This window comes from Hetaerina americana, unplaced genomic scaffold (genome assembly GCF_022747635.1).
Source record: "Hetaerina americana unplaced genomic scaffold, ioHetAmer1.1.p SCAF_10, whole genome shotgun sequence".
In the NCBI taxonomy this organism is placed as follows: Eukaryota; Metazoa; Arthropoda; class Insecta; order Odonata; family Calopterygidae; genus Hetaerina; species Hetaerina americana.
The window spans coordinates 71,340,385-71,364,421 of NW_027286070.1; the positions used below are offsets into that span (position 1 = coordinate 71,340,385).

Below are 24,037 nucleotides of genomic sequence, written 5' to 3' on the forward strand. Positions count from 1 at the left end.
AAACTTTACGTGTGTTCATCTATCGTGGTAGAAACCTCTGCGTATCATTTTATAATCAAATCATATGAAAGCGGTGTATTTTCAAAGCATTAGACAGCGAATTAATTCTTAAGTGTCAATTTTTCAAATTCGCTACCCACAACATAGCTCGATTTCTGTTGCTATGTGCATTCGGGAACTTTCATGGTTACCACGGGTCAAAGAACCCGATCCCCCTTACCAGGATTCGTGCATATCGCTTGTCTTATGACATTCATAGCATGTGATGAACTCTCTGCCCCCAGCTATCGAACCAGTTATGTCTGTGGTTGCGTACGGTGCGTAATATGTTGATCAATTTGATTTTAAGTGTGTCACCCATCGTGGCTAACGTTTTCTTCTGGAGAACATGTGATTGTCAGTTCCCGCATGTTCTTTTATAATATGCGTGTTTTTTTCCGCCTACTCATCACTTTCTTTCCTTCTCTCCCCGCAGAGGGCGGTCAGCTGGAGCGGGAGCTGAGGTACGCGGAGGCGGCCCTGGGCGGGGGGCCGTCGGCGGCGGCCGCCACCGGGGGCAGCACCCACCAGCTGTTCATCCAGACGCCCCACGACGCCCCCTCCGCCGGCCTCCTCCGACCCGAAGCCCTCCTCGCCCACCTCGACGCCGTGTCCGCCGCCGCCTCAGTCACCGTCCACCTCTTCGACATGTGAGTAACTTGACACGACCCCAGTCGAACGTCGCTAGCACCCATCGACTCAATGGCCCACACAATAAATTGTTACATAAACTTAAATACTATGGGATCAATGAGAAATTAATTAATGGGATTAGAGACTTCTTGTCAAACCGCAAACAAATAGTAGTCATAGATGGGTTGTGCTCAACGGAGAGAGATGTAACTTCGGGCGTCCCCCAGGGAAGTGTAACAGGGCCTCTTCTGTTCTTAATATACATAAATGCCTTAAGCACACACGTTAGTAGCAATCTAAGGTTATTTTCTGACGACACGGTGATATACAGGGAAATAAGGAGCCAACTACGAGGGTCATCCGGAAAGTAGTACCCGTTCGTGAAATAAAGACACAAAAGTAAATATTAACAAACATAAAAAATTTTATTTGAAAGAGGATACTTTAAACTACTTCTCAACATAATCTCCAAGCAAATTAAGGCATTTGTCATAACGTGTGACAAGTTTCTGTATTCCTGCTGCATAGTCCTTCGCCGCCAGCTCATTGAGATACGCGAGGGACCCATCTTGCACAAATTTTTGCATAATGCAGATGGTGTTTAACAATTTCATGAACAATTGTTCGAGAAACATTGGGAAAATGCTCACAGATGTCATCAATTGTGACGCGCCGATCGTTCCTCACGAATTCGTCAACTGAGCTCACCAGTTGGTCTGTAATGACAGACGGTCTCCCCGAACGCTCATCGTCGTGTGTGTTCCCCCTCCCCATGTTGAAGTTGCGACACCACCGCCGAACAGACGACTCGTCCATTACATTGTCTCCATACACCTCCTTTAATTGGCGATGAATATCACATGGGCGAACGTTTCTTGCATTGAGGAATTTAATCACTGCCCTCACTTCACAACTGGCGGCGTTCTCAATTTTTTTAAACATTGTAAACAATCACAGAAACAACACAGGCAATGCTAGCGTCACGCAACTTGGCTCAGAGAAGGCAGACAAGCCACTGAAGCTATCTGACCTCGTCCAGCGGCTACTCGCGTCGTCAGCACTTCATGCGGCACGAACGGGTACTACTTTCCGGATGACCCTCGTAGATCGCGAGCTACTCTCTAGAGACTTAGACAATATCTCGGAATGGTGCAATAAATGGGGATTAACACTTAATATAGATAAATGCGCAGTTTTGAAATTTTGGAATAAAGGAAGCGAGGAACAGGATATAAACTACAAAATAGAGGGTTCAGTATTGACTACGGCAAATCAAGTTAAATATTTGGGGGTTGTTCTAACACCACACCTTTCATGGGGAGCACATATCAGGACAATATGCGGATCAGCTTTAAAGAAACTTGGCTTCATTAAACGGGTGGTGGGGAAATGTAATGAAAAAGTTAAAGAGAGGTGTTATTTTGCTCTAGTTAGACCTCATTTGGAATATGCCGCAAGTATTTGGGATCCGTGGGAGAAAATTTGGCAAAAGGAATTAGATAAAGTCCAGAGAAAATCCGCTAGATTCGTTAAAAATTGTTATGATAGGAACACAAGTGTGACAGGTCTCTTAGGGGATTTAGGCTGGGAACCACTTGAAGTGCGGAGAGAACAAGCGAGGCTTAGACTTTTAGAAAGGTTCAGAACAAACGAGTTTAACTATGACACTGAAGGAATTATAATGGCCCCACACTACTTAGGTAGATCAGACCACAAAGATAAACTAAGGGGGATAGATTCCAGGACAGATAGGCACAAATACTCATTCTTTCCCCGAACAATCAGAAATCATAATAGCAAGAAACCGAAGTAACTTTAGAAATATTAAAAACATTGAATTTACAAGTAGGAACAAAATTAAACACTATAGAGATGTTAGGTATACTTTCAGGTGCATGTGTATGTAAGGTGTAGATTGAGTGTTTGCATGTGTGTGGGGTGTAAGTGTTCATGCATGAATGTATGCCATGTTTTATTTTGTGGATATATGATTTTGTGGTTATGCATGCGGTTTTTTTTCTCTTTCTTTTCTAAATTACGGTTGGTGTCCTAACACCCCCCGCCACACGCCCTTGCGGCGGCTTGCGGGGTATTAAGTAGATGTAGATGAATGGCCCATCCGAGGAACCCGCCACCCTTCCCCGCCCACCGTAAGAGGATAGCAGCAATTAGAATTGCATTCCAACTTGGAATATTTCTGGTATAACATTTTGGAAATGAAAAATTCAATTTTTCGACTCCAGAATTGAGATAATCCTGAGGAAAATATGTTTTGTGATCGCCACCAATAACATTGTATTTCAGGCAAGTCTGGCAATAAATGCAACACGTTTAGGATACATTTCAAAATTTATATTTATGCAATCATTTTACATTGTTGATCAAACTTTTAAGGGAATAAACAATGACTTTAACAGATCACAAATAGTGATAACATATATTTTTGTGTACATTAATGCAGCTTCTGACATGATCAGAAGCATGTGTGCAATAGTTTTCAACCTACCCTCGTATATGCATGAATGGCTGGTGCCCTAACACCCCCCGTCACACGCCCTCGCGGGACATAGTGTAGATGCAGACGCCACATTCTGAGTAGTGTTCGTCGCTTGTTAATTACTTCGATAGTGATGAGTTTTAGTTTTCCCAGCTGGCTTTATGTTCCGTCTTCCCCCATTGCACCTCTTGCTGCATTGCGTTCGCAGGGGTGCGTTGGCACCGGGGAATCGCGGCGTGTGGTGACCTTGGGTGCCTCTGGCAACCACCTGCAAGTGAAAGTGGTGGTTCTCGTGCGCCTTCCCCCTCGAGTTGCCACCGGCACGCAAATACACGCGCGGAGAGTGGAGGCTCACGTCCCCACGGGCAACACACGACTCCTCTCGTCTTCTCTGCCAACCTCGTTGCATTCCGCGACGGCTTTCAATCGGCCTTTGTCCGCAACCCCCTTCAATACAAGAGACGGCGGTTTTACGCGTTTCCTTGTTTAACGATTCAATTTTTGTGAAAACGCTGCCGTAGTTTTGGTTTTAGGTAGGACTTTAATTCGTAATGATAGTGATTTTCAAAGCGGGAGCTATTTGACGTAACTTTTCATTTGATATCCCCCTCTGGTAAACGAATTTTTCTTTGCTAAATTAAAAAGAAAACTCGTCCCGCAATTTAAAAAAATTGTTATTATGGCGTGCGGTAAAAGAAATTCCACGACAGTGACCGACTACAACCTATCTCAACCAGAACACCCTTCTGTGTAGTAGTTAGTGCGAGTATGTTACTTCCCCGCCAGTGACCAACTACTAACCCAACAGGGATCATTGGCAGGGTTAAAGGGACTCCATTAAGGATACCTGGGTTTATGAACAGGTTTACACTATCCTTGAATGTTTACGGGAATAAATTCCGCGCCAGGGACAAACACAGAGCTGACGCAATCACAAGCATTCAGGACAATTCACGCATTCAAAAGGGCCTCTACTGGGAGAATATCACTCAAATTGAGCAAAGTTAGCAAAAAGCAGGGAAATACGAGAGTGTGCGTCGGATACGCGTACTATTTCGGCCACAGTGTAGCCCTCCTAAGCGAAGCGAAGGAAAAAGCGACTTGCAGCAAAAGGCTTTAAGTGCATTCAAAAGGTTCTCGCATTTTTCCTTATTTATCTTTCAGCGTAATAAGATGAATGCCCCTAATATCGAATCGCGTGATTTGTTTGATTGCGTACATTTTCCGTTTTTTATTTGCGTTAATGGCTCATGCTGAAAACATATTGGTGAACTGATTTTGTCCGTTACTTACGAATGGGAAAGAATTCTCAAAAAGACAAGAAAAAATCTGTAAGACCCCTTTTGTTAGTATTTTGTGTTTTTTTTTAAACTTCCTCATTGATGTCAGATCATTAGTATGTAGATTAATCGAATAACGCATCAGAAAATTACTTTCTCATAAAAAATATTGTATCGTATATTTTTTTCCCGATATCACTTCAATGCTAAACCTTTCTCCCTAATTACGGTCGTGTTTCCCTTCTTCTAATTATTGCCGTTATTTTTTTCCAGAACGTGGCGTCTGAAAGACCTGTGCTATTCTCCCAGCATCCCCAGTTTCGATTTCCACTACATCGATCAGGTGAGTTGGTTTGTTTTACCTTCTATTTTATTTTTTTCTATTTTGTTTAACGTTGCTCGTGACCGCGTGGGAGTGGGAGGTCGCTGCTTATCTCCGACGGCTGATTTTTGAAGTCGGTGAGCTCTCTTAGGGCGGTCCAATCGGGCGGTCGGGCACGCCCCTGGCGAGTGATGCGTAATTGCATCGAGGGGGTGGGGCGGGGAGGGGGCAGGGCAGCAAATCCTTCCTGGAGGGATTGTTGCTTCAATCCCACCTGCCATGACCACTGAGATAATGGATTTTGTTTGCGATTGAGATCGGTGACTACCGTTCCCGCACCCGGGCCCGCCCCTATCCACCCCTCCCTCTCCCCCTCCCTCCCTCTCTTTATCCCCGCACATTGTTATTTTCAATTTCAGCGCCGGCCTCTTCTTTGACGGGATTACGTCGTGTGTGTCGGCTTGAGTGATTATTCCTTCTCTTGTTGAATGCCCGACCTTGATTGGTTGGTTCCTTGAGGTGACCGTTCCGTTTCGAATGATTTACGTATTTTCACTTTCGCATGGGATGGAGTCATTACGAGCATTGCGTTATCGCCCACCGAGATTCAAGGTGGGGATATTTCCGGGACGAAATGGTGGAGGGTTGACGAATGGTTTGAACTATTTCTTGGCCCTGGAATTCCATTACAGGGCCAAGAAATAGTTATGTTCAAACATTATGGCCCATGTTGTGCGGCCTGACTTGATTTCGCCGTCTTCTGAGCCGTTGTCTATTTTACGCAGATCCATTCAAAATGCGAAAATCCATGGATACAATTAGATTGGAAGTGAAGAAATGCACGTCATTTGGAAATCTGCGTTAAAAATGATTATTTAAATGTGTTTGCCGCACGGGGCGGGTTGATATAGCTCATGGGAGGTGTGTGTTTTTTGGTCTTTATGACCGCTCAGTGTCTGCACAGTTCGTCACTTATAAGTCGGGAAGTTGGGGTCGGAATGGAGAGTGGGAAGCTTTTTCGCACGGAAATGGTTTGCTAGGCAATACGTACTCCATTTCGGATTGGTCAGTCGTCGTTTCACTCGATCCCACTTTCTCCGAATCGAGCTGTAATATAATGACCTAATCGATTGCATCAAATTCACGAGCAGAAGGATATGACCGAAGGCATTGTCGGAAGGAACATGGACACCGAAGGGATGGACATTTTTCCGATCCGTTTCCGTTGATGGTTTCGATGAACGGTGGCTGCAGCGCTCGCGGAACTCCCCCCCCCTCCCTCGGTCCGTTCCCAAGAGCCCTCGGTGTCCCCGAGTCCAACAGGGGTGGTTTATTCGAATTCGATTTTTTTAAATCTCACGGAAGATGTCGCGATAATAAGTTGCTCACAGATAATCCGTGCGAACAAATGATGAGTCCGCGCGGGAACGGTGGTCATGGAATCAGAGCCCTCTCCCGAGTGAATTATGCAGTGGGTGTCTCTGCTTGTTTTTCTCAATCGACTCCGCCAGCGAGTTCGCCGGAGAGAGAGAGAGCATTCCATCTTCGAGTGTTGGCTGGAGGAGTTGGTCGGTCGGAGCAATTTTCCATCGATTCCCTTGCCCGCTCTTTCTCCTCCCCCCCCCACTCCCGCAGGAAGTGTGGGATCGCCTGGAGTCTGGAGCCCTCGAGTGAACGGACTACCGAATAGTTTCTCCCCCACCCCCAACCACTTCCTTCCCCCCCCCTTCCCCACGAAAACGTGTAATATGTCTTCCTCCACCCCTCCCCTCGGTCCGTGAGGGCTTTTACGGCCATCATCCCTCCCGTCACTCGGAGCATTAGCCCTCCGTCCCTACTCATCCCCTCCCTAACCAATCTCTCTCTCTCTCTCCCGTCTCTGCAATAATAAATACTCAGCTCCCGCTCGCCGCGTCAATTTTTTCCTCGCACTCTTCCTCCTCCCACGGCCTCCATAACCTCCATTCATCCCGTGTGCTGTACCCCCTGCCCCCCCTTCCTCCTCATACCTTCCTACTCTCTCGCCTTTCTCTTCCCCTCGACACCCTTCCCCTCCGCTTCCTCCAGCGAGACGCGCTCGCTCGCATCTACCCCCGCGCGGAATCGGTTTGTTTGCTTTCCGTAACCCCCCCTTCCGTCTCTCCGTATCGTCTCTTCAAGATTCTTCTTTTTTTTAATGCTCGCCTCAATCCATCTATCGCGAGCTTGCTCTTTCTTTTTTTTTAATCTCCCTCGAGTCAATAAAGTAGGTCTTTTTTACCATTTGCGTCTCCCTGACTATTAGCTATTGTCTTTGTCGAGCCGGAACTGAACTTGTTTCACGTGCAGAAAAAAACATAGATGTTTTGGTGTTTAAAAAGAGAAATAAATGTTGGTTACGAGATTTGGGATTGTGAAATTTTTCGTTATAAAATGTCATCTGTTTTTTTTCCTTGGTCGTCAGTAATTGGAATGAAATGGATGGTTACTAGCGAAAGTGATTACGTGAAACGTGAGTAATGTTATCCGCGGCCATCCGAGTTAAGTAGCCGAGTCGGTGAACCTAGCACGGCCTTTGCTTGGAGGGAGGTTTGAGGGACTTTCATTCTGTCCTGAGTTCAGATTGTGACATCTAGTACGTATACTCAATAATAAACTGCTGTCTCATGGTTTCATTTGGTGTTACGTGCCGTTGCCTTTGCCGGGAATCGAACATCAGGAGTGTCAGAAGTATTCCTATTTTTAACCAGAAGGTCAATAAAGATTAAATATGACCGAAAACATCAAAACGTTCTCTTTTCCCTTGAAAGTGTTGACATTATTATATCCAATATTAATTTTAAATATAGAAAACAATGGACAGTGCATTATGACCAGTTTGTATTTAATTTATTTTTCGCCGAATGTTAGGAATTTATTGTATTATCGAAAAATATTTTCCACCGAGTCCTTTACTTGGTTTTTTCATCGTTTTTGTGTCGAGTTAGGTCAGGCCTGCAAATGTAACTATGTGACCACCCAAAACTTACTGTAACCGGTAGGCTACCATTACATCCGCACTATTCCTGAAGCAACCGCCAGGGTGGTGGTGGTGTTGGGGGGGTTGTCAGGTCACCAGCCATGCATGCTTAATCCCAAAAGTGAAAAATACTAAAGACTGCATTTCTTCATAAAATTAAAATCATGGCTATATGCGAAATTGATGAGCAAATGGCATTCTTAAATGCTTTTAAAAAATTTCACCCGTCAGTTTCTTTGTGACCTCGTCAATGACCGAAGTATTTGTATCTAGTTCTTCTAATTTCTAATGGATTCCTCCTCTGGTGGAAATCGCAAGTGTCGAGTTTTCCGATTCGAGCCATTTCGTTGGCCTCTCTCAAAAATGTTTCGCGTGGCCATTTCTCTGGGTTAAATGTTGTCTAGTTTTTATTCGTTCAGTTCTCTAAAAATGCTAAGTTCTCCGTGCGTCCAACTTTCACCTGGTTTTAATGCGTACAATTATGTCTCAAATGCGGTGTCACATGAATGAACTCGTCCGTTCGCTCACCCCCGCCCATGTCTGGGAATAAGCCGGCTTCCCTTCCCCCTCCTGCCTCCCCTTAAGGCTGCGAGATCGGTTCCTCCGCGGGCCTACGTGCGAGATGAGGAGGGGTGGTGTGCGCGGAGGATGCGGGGGCGGAGGGATGGCGGGCGTGGGGCAGTCCTCCCGCTCAGACACCGGCAAGAGCCGGGCGCGCGCTACGCCCCCTCCCTCCCGGATGCCTCCGCGACCTTTCGCGCCGGAGATGGGATGGGTACAACGAGACGGAGTAGTCTGGCCGTTGCAGATCCCTCGGGTGTATTCCGTGCGATAGGTATGGTTCCGAGAAAGGGTTGAAAAAATATTCCGTACCATTGCAATTTAACGGTCTAGATACCCTTTCAAAAGCACTCGCAGCTGATGTAAAACATTGTACGTGCGATCTGAAGTGGGATATAGCGTACAGCATTTGCGTCGATAGTTGTAGAAACCGACACTTAAACCGATTTGTAATAAACCGTAGTTGTTTTTCGACATTTCTCTTCTTCCGCGTCCAAGACTTCTTCGACTCGCAGGTTCTTTAACGGGTTGGGGTAATTAATTTTTTTTAAATCTGTGCCATGTTCCAATTTGGGCAATTTTAAGTCCTTCGGTGAACGTATGCCATCGATTAGGGTCGAGCCCTGTGCACCCACCTCGTTCAGTGTGAGGTTTGCTGGTGCGTGTTTCGTCCCTCTTTTGTTTTCTGTCTCGCTCTCCGCTCCCTTGCCTCTGGAGCCGCACGTGTGTACATCCCCGCAACCCGTCTCCTAAGAACCCCCCGATCGCGCTCCGCGAGTCACTTGTTTGTCCGTCTGTTTGTTTGCACTCCGTCGTAATGGGGGGAGGGCTGAGTGGGTCCCCCCCCCACCTCTCCATCCACTCTCTCCCATTACATTTTCTTTTATTTTTATCCTTTTCGATTTTACTCCTTATTTTTGACTCCCGCTCCCGTCTCCATTCCAACCCCCCCCGTTTGGATTTTTGGTTCGAAAAATGTTTTTCTTTCAACTCATCCCTTATCTCCATCTCCCCCCTCTCTCGCTCTCTCTTACGCTCCTCTTTGTTTTTCTTTTGCAGATCATGGAGAACATATTCCCGTGTTCCATCATCACTCCGCTGGATTGCTTCTGGGAGGGCTCCAAGCTCCTGGGACCAGACTATCCCGTCACGATTCCGTGAGTACTAGTTTCCACTTTTATTTAATTTAATCTGCTTCCCCGTCCGCCGCGCCACCAACGCACCCGCCTCTCCCGCTCCATCCCTCGGGAATTCCCCTCCCTCCCTCTCTCCATTCCCGCGGGTGCTTGTCGTCCGGGGATGCGTTGGTGGGACCCGGGAAATAAAACCGGTAAATGCTGCTGCACCCTTGCAATCCATACTTCGGTGGTATACGCGGCTCGAGCTTGTTTTGTTTTGCAGTGCGTCCGCGATGTTATTATTGGGCGTGATCCCACGTGCTTTTGGGGGGAAAAAAACCTGAAAATGTCCTGGAATTGGAAAGCGACCCCTAAAAGATTGGAGATTTCTTGGGAAATTGCAGACGAGTCCTGGATCTTTTGTATAAACGTGACAACGTTCCTCTTCTTAACTCTAGGCTTTGTAACTGGGTTTTCTGGGGATTGGAACCTTCTTTCCACCAGGTGACCTTCCTCTTTTTCCGTCTTTTCGTTGATTTCCCTTTTGCTTGTTTGTGACTAGCCGGTGAGGCTGCATTACTCCTATGGTATATTGGTGCCAGTACTTCTGTCGATCGCTTGTAAATGTCCTGTATTTGAAAGTGGGCATTTATTTCTTCCTTTTATTAAGGTGTCATCTAACACCTCATTCTTAGTATTTTCAATTAATAGTATTCAATAACAGTTTGGTCCTCGACGCTTCTGCTGTGGAATAGCGGCATATGCAATCACTTGCTGATTTACTGTTGTGTAAGCTCTCACTTAGCCATTCGCTGTTTTATGTATATTTTCCATGCCCAGGCTGGCCACTTACTCAGGGGCAAACATTTTAATAGCATGTCAATCAATAATCTTTTTGGCTGACGGGTATACTATGTATGTTTGAGTACTTGAAGAAACTTTGCTCTGTTTCTACTGCTTGCTCTGTTATCATTCATATGCTCTGAACACAATGAAGGGTCGCGGATGATAGGGTGTCCCAGTTTTGTGTTTAGGGCCGTGTTGGTAGTCGGGCACGCAATGCTCACTCGCTCGTGTCGCCCCAGGCCGCCCCTAATGCTTTTAAGAGAGGGAGGAGACCACGAAGGGCTGAACGAGACACTTGCAAACCTCTTTGATCTCCGGCGCTGTCGCCTCCCTTCGGTGGGGTACTTTGGTGAGGTCGTTTCCGAGAAGGGAGTTCCGAAATTGCTTCAAGTCCGTGATGTTGCTGACACCTAGACGTATTTCCCCATGACCTCGTGAGGGCGTATGGCAGGAGGCCCGTTTGGGACATCGACCTTTTATTTTAGGCAATAATTTAGGGGTCCGAGTAAATTTTTTAATGTTTGTTTTTTTGAATTTAAAGGCAGGAGTGGTTTTCTGATTTTGTTATAAATATTTGTCGTTTCGGGGTAATAAGGAGTGCTTGACTGTGTCAATTCTGGCCCCTTTCTTACCGCTAGCCCGTTAATACGGTGTAAATAATGCTCCTATATTTTCGTGCGTTTTAGTGTGTGTTCGCATTTATCACAGGTTAGCGTTAAATCCTTCGGCCGCGACAATGTACGTGTGTACCTTATCATTAGCGAGCTTACGTTCCCGACCTCCAGATCATCTTCCATTAGATTTCTGTTAAAATTGCACCAATGTTTTGCGAGTGAAATTGGCGTATAAGCATTATGAAGAAATCTTGGGCTAGAAAAATATGGCGACTTTAACCTGATAACAAATGCGCACGTACATTTTATTTGAGTCAGCAGTCCTTAAAATTGAAGTTGTTTTTTTTAATTGTGTGACGGATTAACAATGAAAAAGATAAAAATGGCATCATGACATTTTTCCTTAGGCATATATCTTAAATGAACGAGATGTGTGTGTGGTGCATTTCAAACGCTTCTCGTTCTTCAATTGCAACAAGTGTTTTAATCTGCGGCCCAGGAACCTTGGCAGTGGGGCTATTTTGAGGCCAAGATGTCGGTGGTTTTCTCGATCGGACGTGAGAAATGCCCATTTTCTGATTGCGCTTGCACCCTCCCGTGGACGTTTGAAGTTCGGCAGATGGCCTTACACCCTGAGAATAGCCACCACCCCCGACGCTCCTCGTGGGCGTGTGTGCCGGTCGGTGGTGGTCGCCGGCATTCCTCCATAAGTAAATCGTTGAAGGCTCTGGCCACGCAGGGGAAGGGCGTGGAGAAGAAAGGGCTAAGGCAGTTCTTATCATCCAGTCCTTCGAAGGAATTTTAAGAGCGGGGTACTAGTAATTCGGCTCTGGTCTCGGGATAGCTTTTTCCTTGCGTAATTTGAATATTTAAATATTAGATCACTTAAATTATGTTTTATCGATTGGAATTATAAGAAATATGACGTCCCAAGGTTTTCTTTGCGCATTCATTCCTTGAAATTGGTAAGTTTAGCATGTGGTTTTCTGTAACACTTTCTAATAGCCCCCAAAATGCGTTCATCTTAATTTTTAAATATATTTTGGGTTATAAGATAAGTGATACACAAATAACTTGAACTTTACAGATAATATTAATTTAATTAAAACCCCATATTTAAAAATTATTTTTGGTAGCTCGGCGACGGAGGCCGTGGAAAAAAACAGCTGTAAATGGCGCCATTTTTCTCATGCAAGTTTTCATAGTGGACATAAAATGTCCTCGTCATCATAATCATATAGTAATTGATCACTTGGAAATAAACTGTGAATCATAGTGAATATTTTAATCAAATGATGACGATTTCTTTGATTGATGCGAAATATACCGCGGGTTAAGCTGAAGTTAAATCTTTATACGTATGTTATATCATGGTGGTCACAAACTAATATCATTCGTAATCTACCACATAGGTAGTGTAACAGTATTTTCAGATCCCAATACGTAATTTATAACCAATGTATTATATAATTTTTAATATTTAAGGAATGAACGAAAATAGTTGGAAAATTCTCGTAGGGTGAGGTCATAGCCGCCTTTAGCGCGTGCGTCGCGGTTTTTTGCGAGTCTGCGGGGAAACAGTGGTGCGGAAGCCCCACCCCACCTCTCTCCCGGCCACGCTCTCGTCTTCGCAGGGGTTGGGGAGTGGAGGCGGGGTCGGGGGCGCGGGAGGAACTCGGAGTCTCCCTTCCCGAGTCCACGAGGCGGACGTGATGGGAGTACGACCACGGAAGGGTCGCCGTAAATGTCATGGGCTCTCGTTTATTTTCTCGTTTTGGCGTCCGAAGGGAAGAAGGATGATTTTTTAATGTCCTTTCCGACGGCGTCACGGCTAACTCCCCCTTCCGGTCATCGCCACGCACCCTTTCGTTCACGTTTCTCCTCTTTGCTTCGCGTCGTCCACACCTTCCATTTTTTTCCCGCCGCAATATTTTCGTCCGCAACTGCAGTTAACCGCGTTCATCCCCCCAATAATGCCAACCCCTCGGTGAAAATATTTCCATGTATTTTTCTAAGTATCGCGAAAACATTTTGTTGGAGTGTTAACAGTATCGCGTGGAGGCCCACTTCCAAGATGTTTAATTATCACGCTCGTGATTTATTCTGCGATCGAAATAATCGACATTCACTATAAAAGATTAGGTCATGCCTATGTTAATGCTCCACGCCGTGTATGAAATTTGATCATCGCCGGCTTAAGTTTTCATTCGCCAACTGATCAAAATGAATCCCTCAATTTGGTGGAGATCGTATATAGCGCGATAAGAAGGCATGAAGTAGTATTCACTTCCACTAAACTACTAATTCAATTATAGACTATTAAGCGTCGTCTTCAAGTGTTTTAGAGTGTATAGTTTGCCCTAAGTTTTAATTTTATGCGTGGAAACTTCATGGTCCATTGAAACTGGAGACTGGAAACAGTTATTTACCAATATTTGCACTCAAACATTGTCAGGGATCCTAAACGGAAGGAACGCCAAAATACTGTATCAATTGCTAGATTATTTCCTGAACGATCGGATGCTGCTTTGATATCCGTTAAAAAAGCACATATTATAGGCATTGAAAGAATCTCATTTTGACTGGATTGTCTGGTCTTTGTTCTGGTCTGGACTGGTTTGACTGGTTGTCTTTATGGACAATTAGCTTGTTTTCCCTGCTACAGCTCTTCTACACCAATAATGTTTTGCAAATATTATTCGCAAACCGGTGCAAGAGTTTTTGTTGCTGGGTTGGTGCGCCAGAAACACGTGCACGACTAATAGATCATAAATGTATTTGAATGTGTATATTAGTTTATATACTAAAGCACTGGTACTCATACCTATGCATAACTATGTGCGTCATCGACCAAAATATTGAATGTTTATGTTTTCGGGTTATTAGGGTTCGATTTTGTTATGCTTCCCTCTAATGGCAGGGAAGAGCGAGTGTATGTCTAAAGGGTGACGGTATCTACTTTATCTCTCTCATTTTATTCCGGTGTTCGAATTAACTTGTATATAATTAATTTGGTGCAATAATGGTTCCCTCAAAACTCAGGTGTTTCCTTCCCTTCTTGAAGTCACTTCAGCGTTGCTTGCTCTCTTTGTGAACCAAGGTACATCCAAAATGATTCCTCCTGCATGTCTCTCACGCTTACTTGCTTCTCGTTGTAGTTATAAACGAATCTGGCGGATTTTTTCGTAGCCTTTTCCTATTCCTCAACTATCGTTTTCTACCATTGTTTCCCAATACTTCCTGTGTACTCCAAATTTGGTAAACATTAAAGCGAAGAAACTCATTTTTCTTACCTTTCCATTAGATTTGTCTTCAACCCGTCTATTGAAAGCAAGTTTCTTTTTGACTGACCCTCACATCCTTCTCATGAAAGGTTTGTGATGCCAATGTAACGCACTAGTATTTTAGCTGTCTTGAGGTTGTTAACCGGTGCCATCTATTTAGTTACTTGCGTCTTGTTTCATATCATACAATTTCATTTTGTTAATAGTAACTATATGAGCTTAATAAATAAATATATATATATATATATATATATATTGCAACAATTTCAGAGTGTAAAAATCATTCGCCTTGACTGGGATTCGAACCCAGATCCCTCAATATCCAGTCGAGTGCTTTAGCCACTTAAGCTACCGAGGCGTCCTCTTAAACTCTGAAATTTTTGGGGCTTTTAAAGGAATTAGATGTTGTGACGAAATGCCGTACATACAATGTCACAGGCATTCGTAGTCGTGCGCGAGGCGCCACAGTCCACGAGGTTAAAGCCAACTTTAAACACTTAAAAAGTTACTGTTGCGGCATCTCCCGCAGTTTCTTTGGAATTTGTCAAAGTGAAAACACCATACGTGTTTAAAGTTGGCTTTAACCTCGTGGACTGTGGCGCCTCGCGCACGACTACGAATGCCTGTGACATTGTATGTACGGCATTTCGTCACAACATCTAGTTCCTTTAAAAGCCCCAAAAATTTCAGAGTTTAAGAGGACGCCTCGGTAGCTTAAGTGGCTAAAGCACTCGACTGGATATTGAGGGATCTGAGTTCGAATCCCAGTCAAGGCGAATGATTTTTACACTCTGAAATTGTTGTTATATATATATATATATATATGCTTATATATACTTATATATATAGCCTATATATATATATTATTATTATAAAAGTGTTTAATCGGATTATTTTTCTTACAGGGGCGTCGGTTCTTCAGTGCGGTGGACAAATCTAAATCCAGAGAAAATGGTTGCACAGATGAAGGAGTTTAACTTACTTTTCCCATTCGACACTCTGGAGGATTTCATGAAGAGGGTAAGTTTGCATTTCCGAACGATGAGTGTGCGTACATGTCGGCTGATTGTCAACGACTTGATTGTCTGCTTATTGTCTCGTGTCTGAGCTGATCAAAATGTTCGACACTGCCTTCATTTTCTGTGAGTCAGTGACGCAATCTATAATTGCTATTAAAATAAAGAGAGTTAACATTTTAGCTCCGCAGTTTTTATCAATCTAGATATGAATATAGAAATGAACATTAGGATGCTAATTTGCAAATTATGTGGAGAATTTAGAAATGTGGTTTGAGCTAGGAAAATAAGAAAGATCAAAGGGGAAGCAGAAAAAGAATTTGTTTCGTAGTGGGATAACTTTTAGACGGAAGAAAAGTAAATTGGGATCACTTGCAGCGATTGCTGCTGTTTCTGGGGATTTTACGTGACATGTAATCCAATGCAACAATTAGCGGATGACTCCGTTAAAAGTTACTGTTGCGGCATTTCCCGCAGCTTCTTTGGAATAATGTGACATGTAATGTTTAGCCTGGGTGACGCAGAAAACTAATAATAATAATTTTTCATCGATTAACGCGACCACTTAAATTTTCAATACAAACGTTAAATCCTCTTCCTGCTAACTCAATGCTTTAAAACTTAATCTTATCGCATCATATTGTTGCCTCTTTAGGCGGATATTTGGCCATTTTCTTAATTCATGATTTATGTTAATTATTTCTTATTGTCGTTTAAGATTTGGAACCTGATTAATTCGCAGCAATCAAAAGTGACACGCGTTATTTCAATATTTTTTACCTTATTCTGTGAGCCGTTTTCTACTCGTAAAAATGTGAGTTAACGGACAGGTTCAGCTGTTCCGAAATGAATTACCTGTACATATGCATTTGCGATAAAACCTTGGGGTTTCATATTGTTGAATGTTTCCTGTGTTATTTTGGGATTAGTTAGTTAACATCCATTCAATGGTCACATAGGTGGGTGAGATATGGAATGGGAAGTGTCTCTCAAATGGTGAATCGGAGAGGCGTTTTCCTTGTGACATATTGCGCTCCAAAGAGGATTTGCAAAATGATGTTCCAAAGAGACAGGAGAGGCAGCAGAATTGGATATGAATGCATCCGTTTAATATTTATGGAATCATTTGGGAGCATTTTCCCATTCTATTCTTTCAAGTCGTGTCATTCCGATAGTAGTATTTAGTGATCGTCAGCTGGGGAATGCATAGAAATACAGATACGGGAGGAATAGAGCTGAGCCTTAAAGGAACCACTTAATTCCAAAAGAAGTATTTAGTGACGTAAACGACCTACCACTTCTTCAGCTTGGACCGTAACCCGATATTTAGTTCTGTCACCCATTGCCGCCGAAGAAGGTGGTTGCCTAGTGATTTCCTTACCATGTTTAATGCCATTAAAAGGGTAGTTAGCCTATTAATTAGTTTAATAGTGACAAATGTTTGGTCTAAAAACGAATTTCCGCGGCGGCTATTTCACTAGTTGTAAAGCCATCCCATAATCCCCGTACCTTTTGATCCCAAGACATTCTTTTTTTCATCGAGTCTCTCCCCTCTTCTTCCGATTCCCCATTAGTTGGCACGCGCGAGCTCCTAAGAGTATTTCATAGGGAATTTAATGGTTCTCGACTGGAAGTATTTTTGGATTGTATTGCTAAAATATTGTCCCACACGCAGGCTCTTTAAGGCTGGAAGCGCGCCAAGATATAAAAGCTATAAGCCCTCCGACGCACCCCAGGCCCCCCTGCCCGCACCCACCCCTCCCCTCCGCATTGGCACCCGCCCAGCTTACACCTGCCAGACATTCATAAATATAATCCCTTAATTACAATTACGCGATGTTTGTATTTCTGGAAGGGGCGGCTTGGGGGACGGGGAAGAGGGAGGTCACTCTCCTGAAGGCGGGTCCGGGCGTTTCATAAATATTGTCGCGCTCTGGCTTCGTTTTTACTCCGGGCATTTTAATTGGCTCATTACACGCGCTTCTTGCCATAATGGCGTGACCCGCTGTCTTGTGTGTGTATTTGGTCGCGATGGGGGGGGGGTTGTGGTTAATGGTTGTTATTATCCGGCCCCGAGGGGTCGCGGGCTCCGTGATTGCCCCCTCCCCCTTTCAGTCGTCGCGCGAATCGTTGAACCGTGCGAATAAATATCCCTTCTTTTTTTTTGCGACTGCGGAATGCCGTAACGGTGGGTACGGTTTTGTTTTCATGCTCTCCCTCTCCTCCCCGTCCTTCCTCCTCCGCCCCACCCGCGAAGACGTCGTCTCTCGCGGGCGACCTTGAGGTCGCGGCAAGTGGGCACAACCGCACAACCGGGACCGATGGAGAAATTGCAATATTCGAGCGGGGGGAGTGGAGGACGGCATGCTCGCGAGGCAATTAAAACCATGACATGTCGACGCCCCGCCGGGCGTTTACGGGGTGCTTAATCTTTCACTCGCGATCTTGGGAATCGGACCCCCCGGTCTGTAGTCAAACGCTCTACTCCTGGACTACCGCGACTATATATATATATATATATATATATATATATATATATATATATATATATATATATATATATATAAAATATATACACACACACACCATAAACCCAGTAATCAACCCGAAGGTCGGTTTAGTAGGTGATGGTAGAGTTCACCCAATACTAACCCCAATACGACGTGTGAAATTCACACATCAGGGTAGGGGGGCCAGTTCCTTTCCCTGTGCCGATTATGGTTGCCCAGGAAGATCTGATACCCGAAAAATCACATAACCTGGGTGGAGCTACAAGGTGCCCAGAGTGCCTTGCCCGGGAATCGAACCTGGAACCCTCCGTTCAGCAGTCCAACGCTCTACCCCCTGGACTACCGCGACTATATATATATATATATATATATATATATATATATATATATATATATATATATATATATATATATAAGTGGGTTTTTGGCCTTCGTAGTAAAAATATTTTCTGAAGCGATATTAAAAATCCGGATGCTCAATCGTTGTATGAATACACTGCGTGTGTTGGCACCTGGAAACACGTCTCGAAACCTTTAAATCGTGCGCTTGGGGGGCTAAATTTAAACAATTGATCGAAACAAATGCAAAGGTAATCACAATCATCAACCCTGTACATCACAGTCACCCTTACGTGATGTGAGAAGGAAGCGACGCGCTATTCCATGTATGATATCAGTGATATTCCGATGTCTTCAGGTAAGGCGAAGAGTAAAAACTCGATTATTTCCTGTTCCATGCGGAAACAAGTTAACACCGCCATATCTGCGAAGGCTCATGCTGTGCTATTTGCTTTGAATGTGGCTGAAAGTACTCTTTTAGTTATATCGACGTTTAAAAATGAAAAGAAGCTGTTTTCTATTCCGAAAGAAAAACAAAACAAAAATTCATGAGGGGGCAGTCGAATCGGGATCGAGTCAGGGGATCAGATGAGCCTCAATTAAAGTTGTTCTAACCCCTGTCTGGCTCATTTAAAATAAAAGGAAATTTAGCACAGTCCCCGTTACATTTTCACCTCTGTGTGTGTTCTCCAAACACGCACACACACTGCAGCTGTCACTTCATCGGGAATGGACGTGGTTAGGGAACACATTGCCGAGCGGCCTGCGGTAGTTTCCTCATCTGAAGGAGGAAACGTTCGTTGATTAAATGGTCCACTCAAGTGGAGAAGCAGCGCTGCTCAGAGACGGAGCCTTTTGCTGTTCCCTCGAAATGATGGGTGTACGGTTTCAACCGGAAATGGTGGTATGATGAAAGATAAATAAATTAAATTCTTACAACAGTTAAATTGGATCGGGGTTGAGGAGGGTGAAAGGGGGGATGTAGGTACGAAAATCAGCCAAGGGGTGGGGGCCCTAACGCTGCCGCGTTTCTCCAAGCCAAGTCCCGAATCGCTTGTAGATTCCGCCGGGAGAGAGGATGAGGACGCCTCCCACCCCCCGGACGACGAATTAAACCTGTTTTCGGCGCCCTCAAATGAAGGAGTATCAGGCTTTCGAGGCGGGTGATCTTGATCGCGAGAGTGGTGGTTTACGTGGGCTGAGGCGATAAAGCGAAGGGGTTTGGGTGCTGGGGGTGGGAATGCGGGACGAGGAAGTGATCAAGTCTGGTCCCCCGGCACGCACGGCCGGAAGATGTTTTCATTGAAATGTTTGCGAATTCAGTAATTTTCTGCGCGCTCTTCGGTGCTGTAATGTCAGCTCTGTTGGATGGACCGGCGAGGTGAGGGAGACCGAGGGCGTCTTTTTCACGAGCAGTGGATATACCCACTCCACTACGTACCCGACTTATTTTATTCCTTGGACAGTTTTTAATGTTCGTCGAAGAGGAACAAGAGTTGTGGTATTCCGCGGAGCATCTGTCAATGAATGTTAGTGTTCTTCTTTTCCATGGAAGTTGATGTGCTCTAATCACTCGCTCCGCCCTGGATGAGATCTGGGTTGGTGGCAGCTTTATGGGGTCGTCAATACCAGTATCTGTGACTACCGGCGACTTCCATTATTAATTTGAGCGCGGTCCTTCAGCCCAAAATATTCGTAACTATGCATCGGCTCAAGTATACATTTAGGAGTCGAGCAAATGCTGTTTAGAGATGTGGAAATGACATTAAACAGTAAAATAGTGGAAAGTAAATGGTCACTTGAATAAATAAAAACGGTTAGATTCATTGTAATTTCAGGATTCGCTCCTAGTATTTTTTAGAGCTGATTGCATCAGTAATAAACTATTCTAATTGAAAGTTGAAATGCTCACCCAGGAAAATCCGCTCTATTTTATGACTCTCACTATAATGTCGGTGAGGTATCTCGGGGACGTGTGGCAGTAGACGTTTAGGCAACACCCTTTATACTGTGAATTCTGGATTTCAAAAGCACGTATGTTTCGGTGGATGGTTTTTACCCTTCTCCCACCTCTTAAATACCCTTCCTCATCCCATACCCTTTCCCCCTGGTGCTTGCAACCCCTACCAGGCAGGCACCTCTTCGGTGAATCGCGGGGTATTTGTGTTGACGTAGAACCAATGTTTTGTTGACTGGCGCCCCAGCACCGCCCGCCATACACACACTCCTGGCTGCGTGCGAGGTATTCTGTAGACGTAGATAGGTTGACATACAAGCGTGAGATCCAAGCGCAGCTTTCAATTGGTTATCCAAAAACATTTAATTGTGTGGGTTTCGTTGCGACGCAATATCGTCGGGAACGCGTACAACTTTTGCTCATTTAACGTTTGATTACTTCCATCGATTGACGCCAGATAGCGTTTACGTGACGTCCATGCATTCGGCTTATCCCAGGTCACTCGGTGTGAACCAATCTAAAGCGTACTATCGCATTCATGTTCCGCATTACTTTTTCCCCAAAATTTCATCGTGATTTCTCGTCGATCTGAAGAAGTGAGAAATTGACCGGCGAATCTAAAGTGTTGTTTTCCTTTTGGCAGTGGACTTTATAATGTAATTATGCATGAGCAATAATGTTCTAGTGACTTATTGGTTAATTTGGAAATGACAGCTGATGGAGTCCATTATAATTTTTCTCATCAACTTGTTTTTTTCAATGCGTTGACTGATTTTGTCTCTCAGATGTTGTCTCGATCTTAATGTCCGTTCCTCCGTTTGCAGGCTGGGATAAGCACGGCGTATCAGGAGAAGCCGTGCCTCAACCCACGTGATCATGAGTGCCCGGACACCGCACCCAATAAGCAGAGTGGACAGGTAAGATGAAAACCCTTCCATCGATAATATATGCTCACCCTTCTTCCTTCACTTATCCACGCCGAATTCCTCCATTTCCGCTGTGCAATTCTCGTTTTGTAGCTGGAAATTGGTGCCTCTCGGGTAGTTTCGCTCGGTCGTCGGTGATTCATTTTCATGACGGGTAAAGAAGGCTCCCGTCGCTATGATTAACTGATATTGGCTACTCATGTCCAGTGTTTTTTTTTCTATCGGACGCTAAACGTTTTCCGTTGCTAATTTTCTCAAAGCGACAGCAAAAAAACCCTTCGTGATTTATTTTCCCGTTTACGTACGTATGAATTATTTTTTTGAAGGCCTATTAGAAAGTATTTTTACTCACGCCACAAAATTAAATCCAAATAGCCTTCATTTCCATTTGATGCGGCTGGCTACTCAGCAAGATTGCGGTTTACCGTTAATCAAACATTTCTTTCCTAACATCCGGGTATAATGCACCAAACCCTGTATCTTGGTAGTGCATCGTATCGGCATGAAATGCAAAAAATGTTTTAAATATTTCCAATGTGATTCTGCATTAATCTTGCGTGAAATGTCAAGCATTTCCACTGAAACTCTCTTTAAGTGATGTACGCCCTTAACTCAAAATTTTAACGTGTATGTGAAGTTTTGCGTTCGATAATGATCAATGAAATAAAAACTCCTCTGTCTTGCGTGTATTAAGTAGAAAACCAAGTCTTATGTCAAGTTTATAACGAAATGACTTTCACCATTGTCAAAGATATCATCATACAAGCAAATTAAAAAAATGTTATCCCTGAAAAATAGTTAATATATTTAAAGAAATAAAGGGACCAGGCGTTCCAGTGGCTAGGGCGCTGGACTACTGACCCTTGGTTTGGTTCGTGGGGACGCCTCTGGGCACTCTCAAATTCGCCCAAGCTGCGTGATTTTTCCGGTACCAGATCTTCCTTCTGGGAAACCTGAGGGTGCCTAGAGTTAGGAGCTGACCCTGCCCCCCCCCCCCAATCCCGCTATTTGAATCGCACGCACCGTTGTCCATAGCACTTGGTGAGATCTACCATCACCTGTAAACCTCCACCTTCGGGGTGATAACTGTTTCTTAAGCAAGGATAAAACCAATTTCTGATACACAAGGATATACATGTGTAATAAGAAAAATACGTGCCGGAAACAGCAGACAACAGCATTAGTGGTTCCCGTTTATTCAAGTGCTTAGCGGTGAAGAGGTCCGTTTACACGTTGTAGTCACGTATTCATGGGCGATGTTAGAGTACGCGCACATTTGACGTTTATCCGGTGCGAATTACACGTGTAGTCCCTCAGGGGGTGTGACCCCTGCTCCATTCGCAGCAGCGCTCGTGGATTCGAAATAGGAAGTTGGCAATCTCCACGGTACCGCGCTTGCTTACTCTGCGTCGTTAAGCACCGGCGAAGCCTTCGTCTTCAAGCACCGCGATTCGAAATCCTTACGCCATCGTGTCCCCAAGAGCGATTTCAACGCTGGAGCCTAACGTATCGTATATTTGAAAAAAAATAAATAAACGGAAGGACTTTGAAAAATAAACCTTCCGAATGCGTAGCGATTCTTCCACCCTGCATTTGTTCTCGGGAATGAATGACCTGGGAGTGGAAATAATCCGGGATTATTTGAGGTGTTCCCTTACTTGCCTCGCGTTAACACGCGGTCGTGTGCGGAGGGAGGCACGCGGCTTAGTTGGCGACCCCGGCGGTGGGCGTGGTGGTGCGGAATATGCAGATTCTGTTTTCCTCGCTGGAGATGTCGAGAACGCCACGGAGACTCTCGGGAGTCTGCGAGTAGCGTTTAAGTGCACATCAAAGCGACGATTAACCTTGATGGTAGGTGCCCTTACACCCCCCGCCACACGCCCTTGCGGCAGCGGCTTACGGGATATTGTGTAGATTGGCCTCCTCAGGAACTTCAAACGCTGGAAATATGTGTTCTGGGAATTTTAGACTAATAAGGGACGGTATCCTCGGGGTCTCCCTGAGATTTGGGAGACTGCAATTAAAACGGGCCTCGTAACCCGGCTCTGTGTTTTCTCCATGTTGTCTCTTTCGTCCCCCTTCACTTTCGCCTCGAGTATTCAGCGGTCGTCTCCGTGATTTCTACTCCAGCGGCGGAGAGTTCACGACCTCCCGACTCCAGTGGGCGATTCAGGGCATCCTCTCCTCCCCCCCCCGCGGTCGGGAGGAATGACGAGAGGCGCAGAGGGGCTTTTTTCCGCCCGATAGCCCTTCCCCCTCCCTCCCCCCAGCCTCCAATGGAGGAGGCTGGACCACACTAGTGTAAACATATAATCATGCGATCGCTTTTGATGGCGGGCGAGAGACGTCGGAGATCTTGGCATTTGGCATCCACCAATTAGCGGCGAGCCGTTAACTCGCCCTTTTTATGCTTTTGGCCCTCCTCTTCCCCCCCCCTCTTGCCCCCTCCCTCCCCCCCCCCCTCCCCCCCCCCCCGATTATCTATCTTGTCCCCCCTCCTCCTCCTATTATGCATGCATTCGTGAGCGATGGCGATTGATTCCAGAGATAAAGCTAGGTCCATAAATTCTTTCGCCCTTATTGTTTCCTTACTCTCAACGATTCCGTGCCGTAAATAAAAGCTCCACCATCATTAGCATCTCATTGAATATAACAAATGTCGGGCCGAATTGATCTTTATGTCATGTTTTTTTTAATATTTAATTTTCCCTTTTAATTAATGTATAATTTTGTGCTGGCGTCGAAGGTTTTCATGGTTTGGTGGTGTCGCTGTTCATTCATTTATTGGTGCGTTGTCTACTCCAACCAACTCGACCAACGTACACGTTCCGGTGCGTATTTTTCAATGAGCGAATATGAAAAGCGGTTCTCGGAGAAAATTACTCATGCCAATTAGACAGCATGATCTTTGACTGCTTCAGCGCCAGTGGGACATACGATCATGTGTCCTTTCTGGAATCGGGGGGGAAATTATCATGGGATTCATTCATGTTCGCGTTAACGTTGAACGTACGTCGTGGAGCGTTGAGACCTCTGTACTCCACGATAAATATAAAATGTATTTTTATTCGCCTCGTGGCAGTCAATTGTTTTTTCT

General features: G+C 44.8%; 1 protein-coding gene across 1 annotated transcript in view; it reads left to right on the forward strand.

Annotated features, from left to right (window-relative positions):
• ptc (protein patched) overlaps window positions 1-24,037 on the forward strand; it is a 199,226-nt gene that overhangs the window by 87,593 nt on the left and 87,596 nt on the right. The window contains exons 3-7 of the mRNA XM_071598999.1: window positions 476-689; window positions 4,723-4,792; window positions 9,390-9,487; window positions 15,098-15,212; window positions 20,839-20,931. Of these exons, the coding sequence (XP_071455100.1) occupies window positions 476-689; window positions 4,723-4,792; window positions 9,390-9,487; window positions 15,098-15,212; window positions 20,839-20,931 (590 nt within the window). The remainder of the gene's footprint in view (window positions 1-475; window positions 690-4,722; window positions 4,793-9,389; window positions 9,488-15,097; window positions 15,213-20,838; window positions 20,932-24,037) is intronic.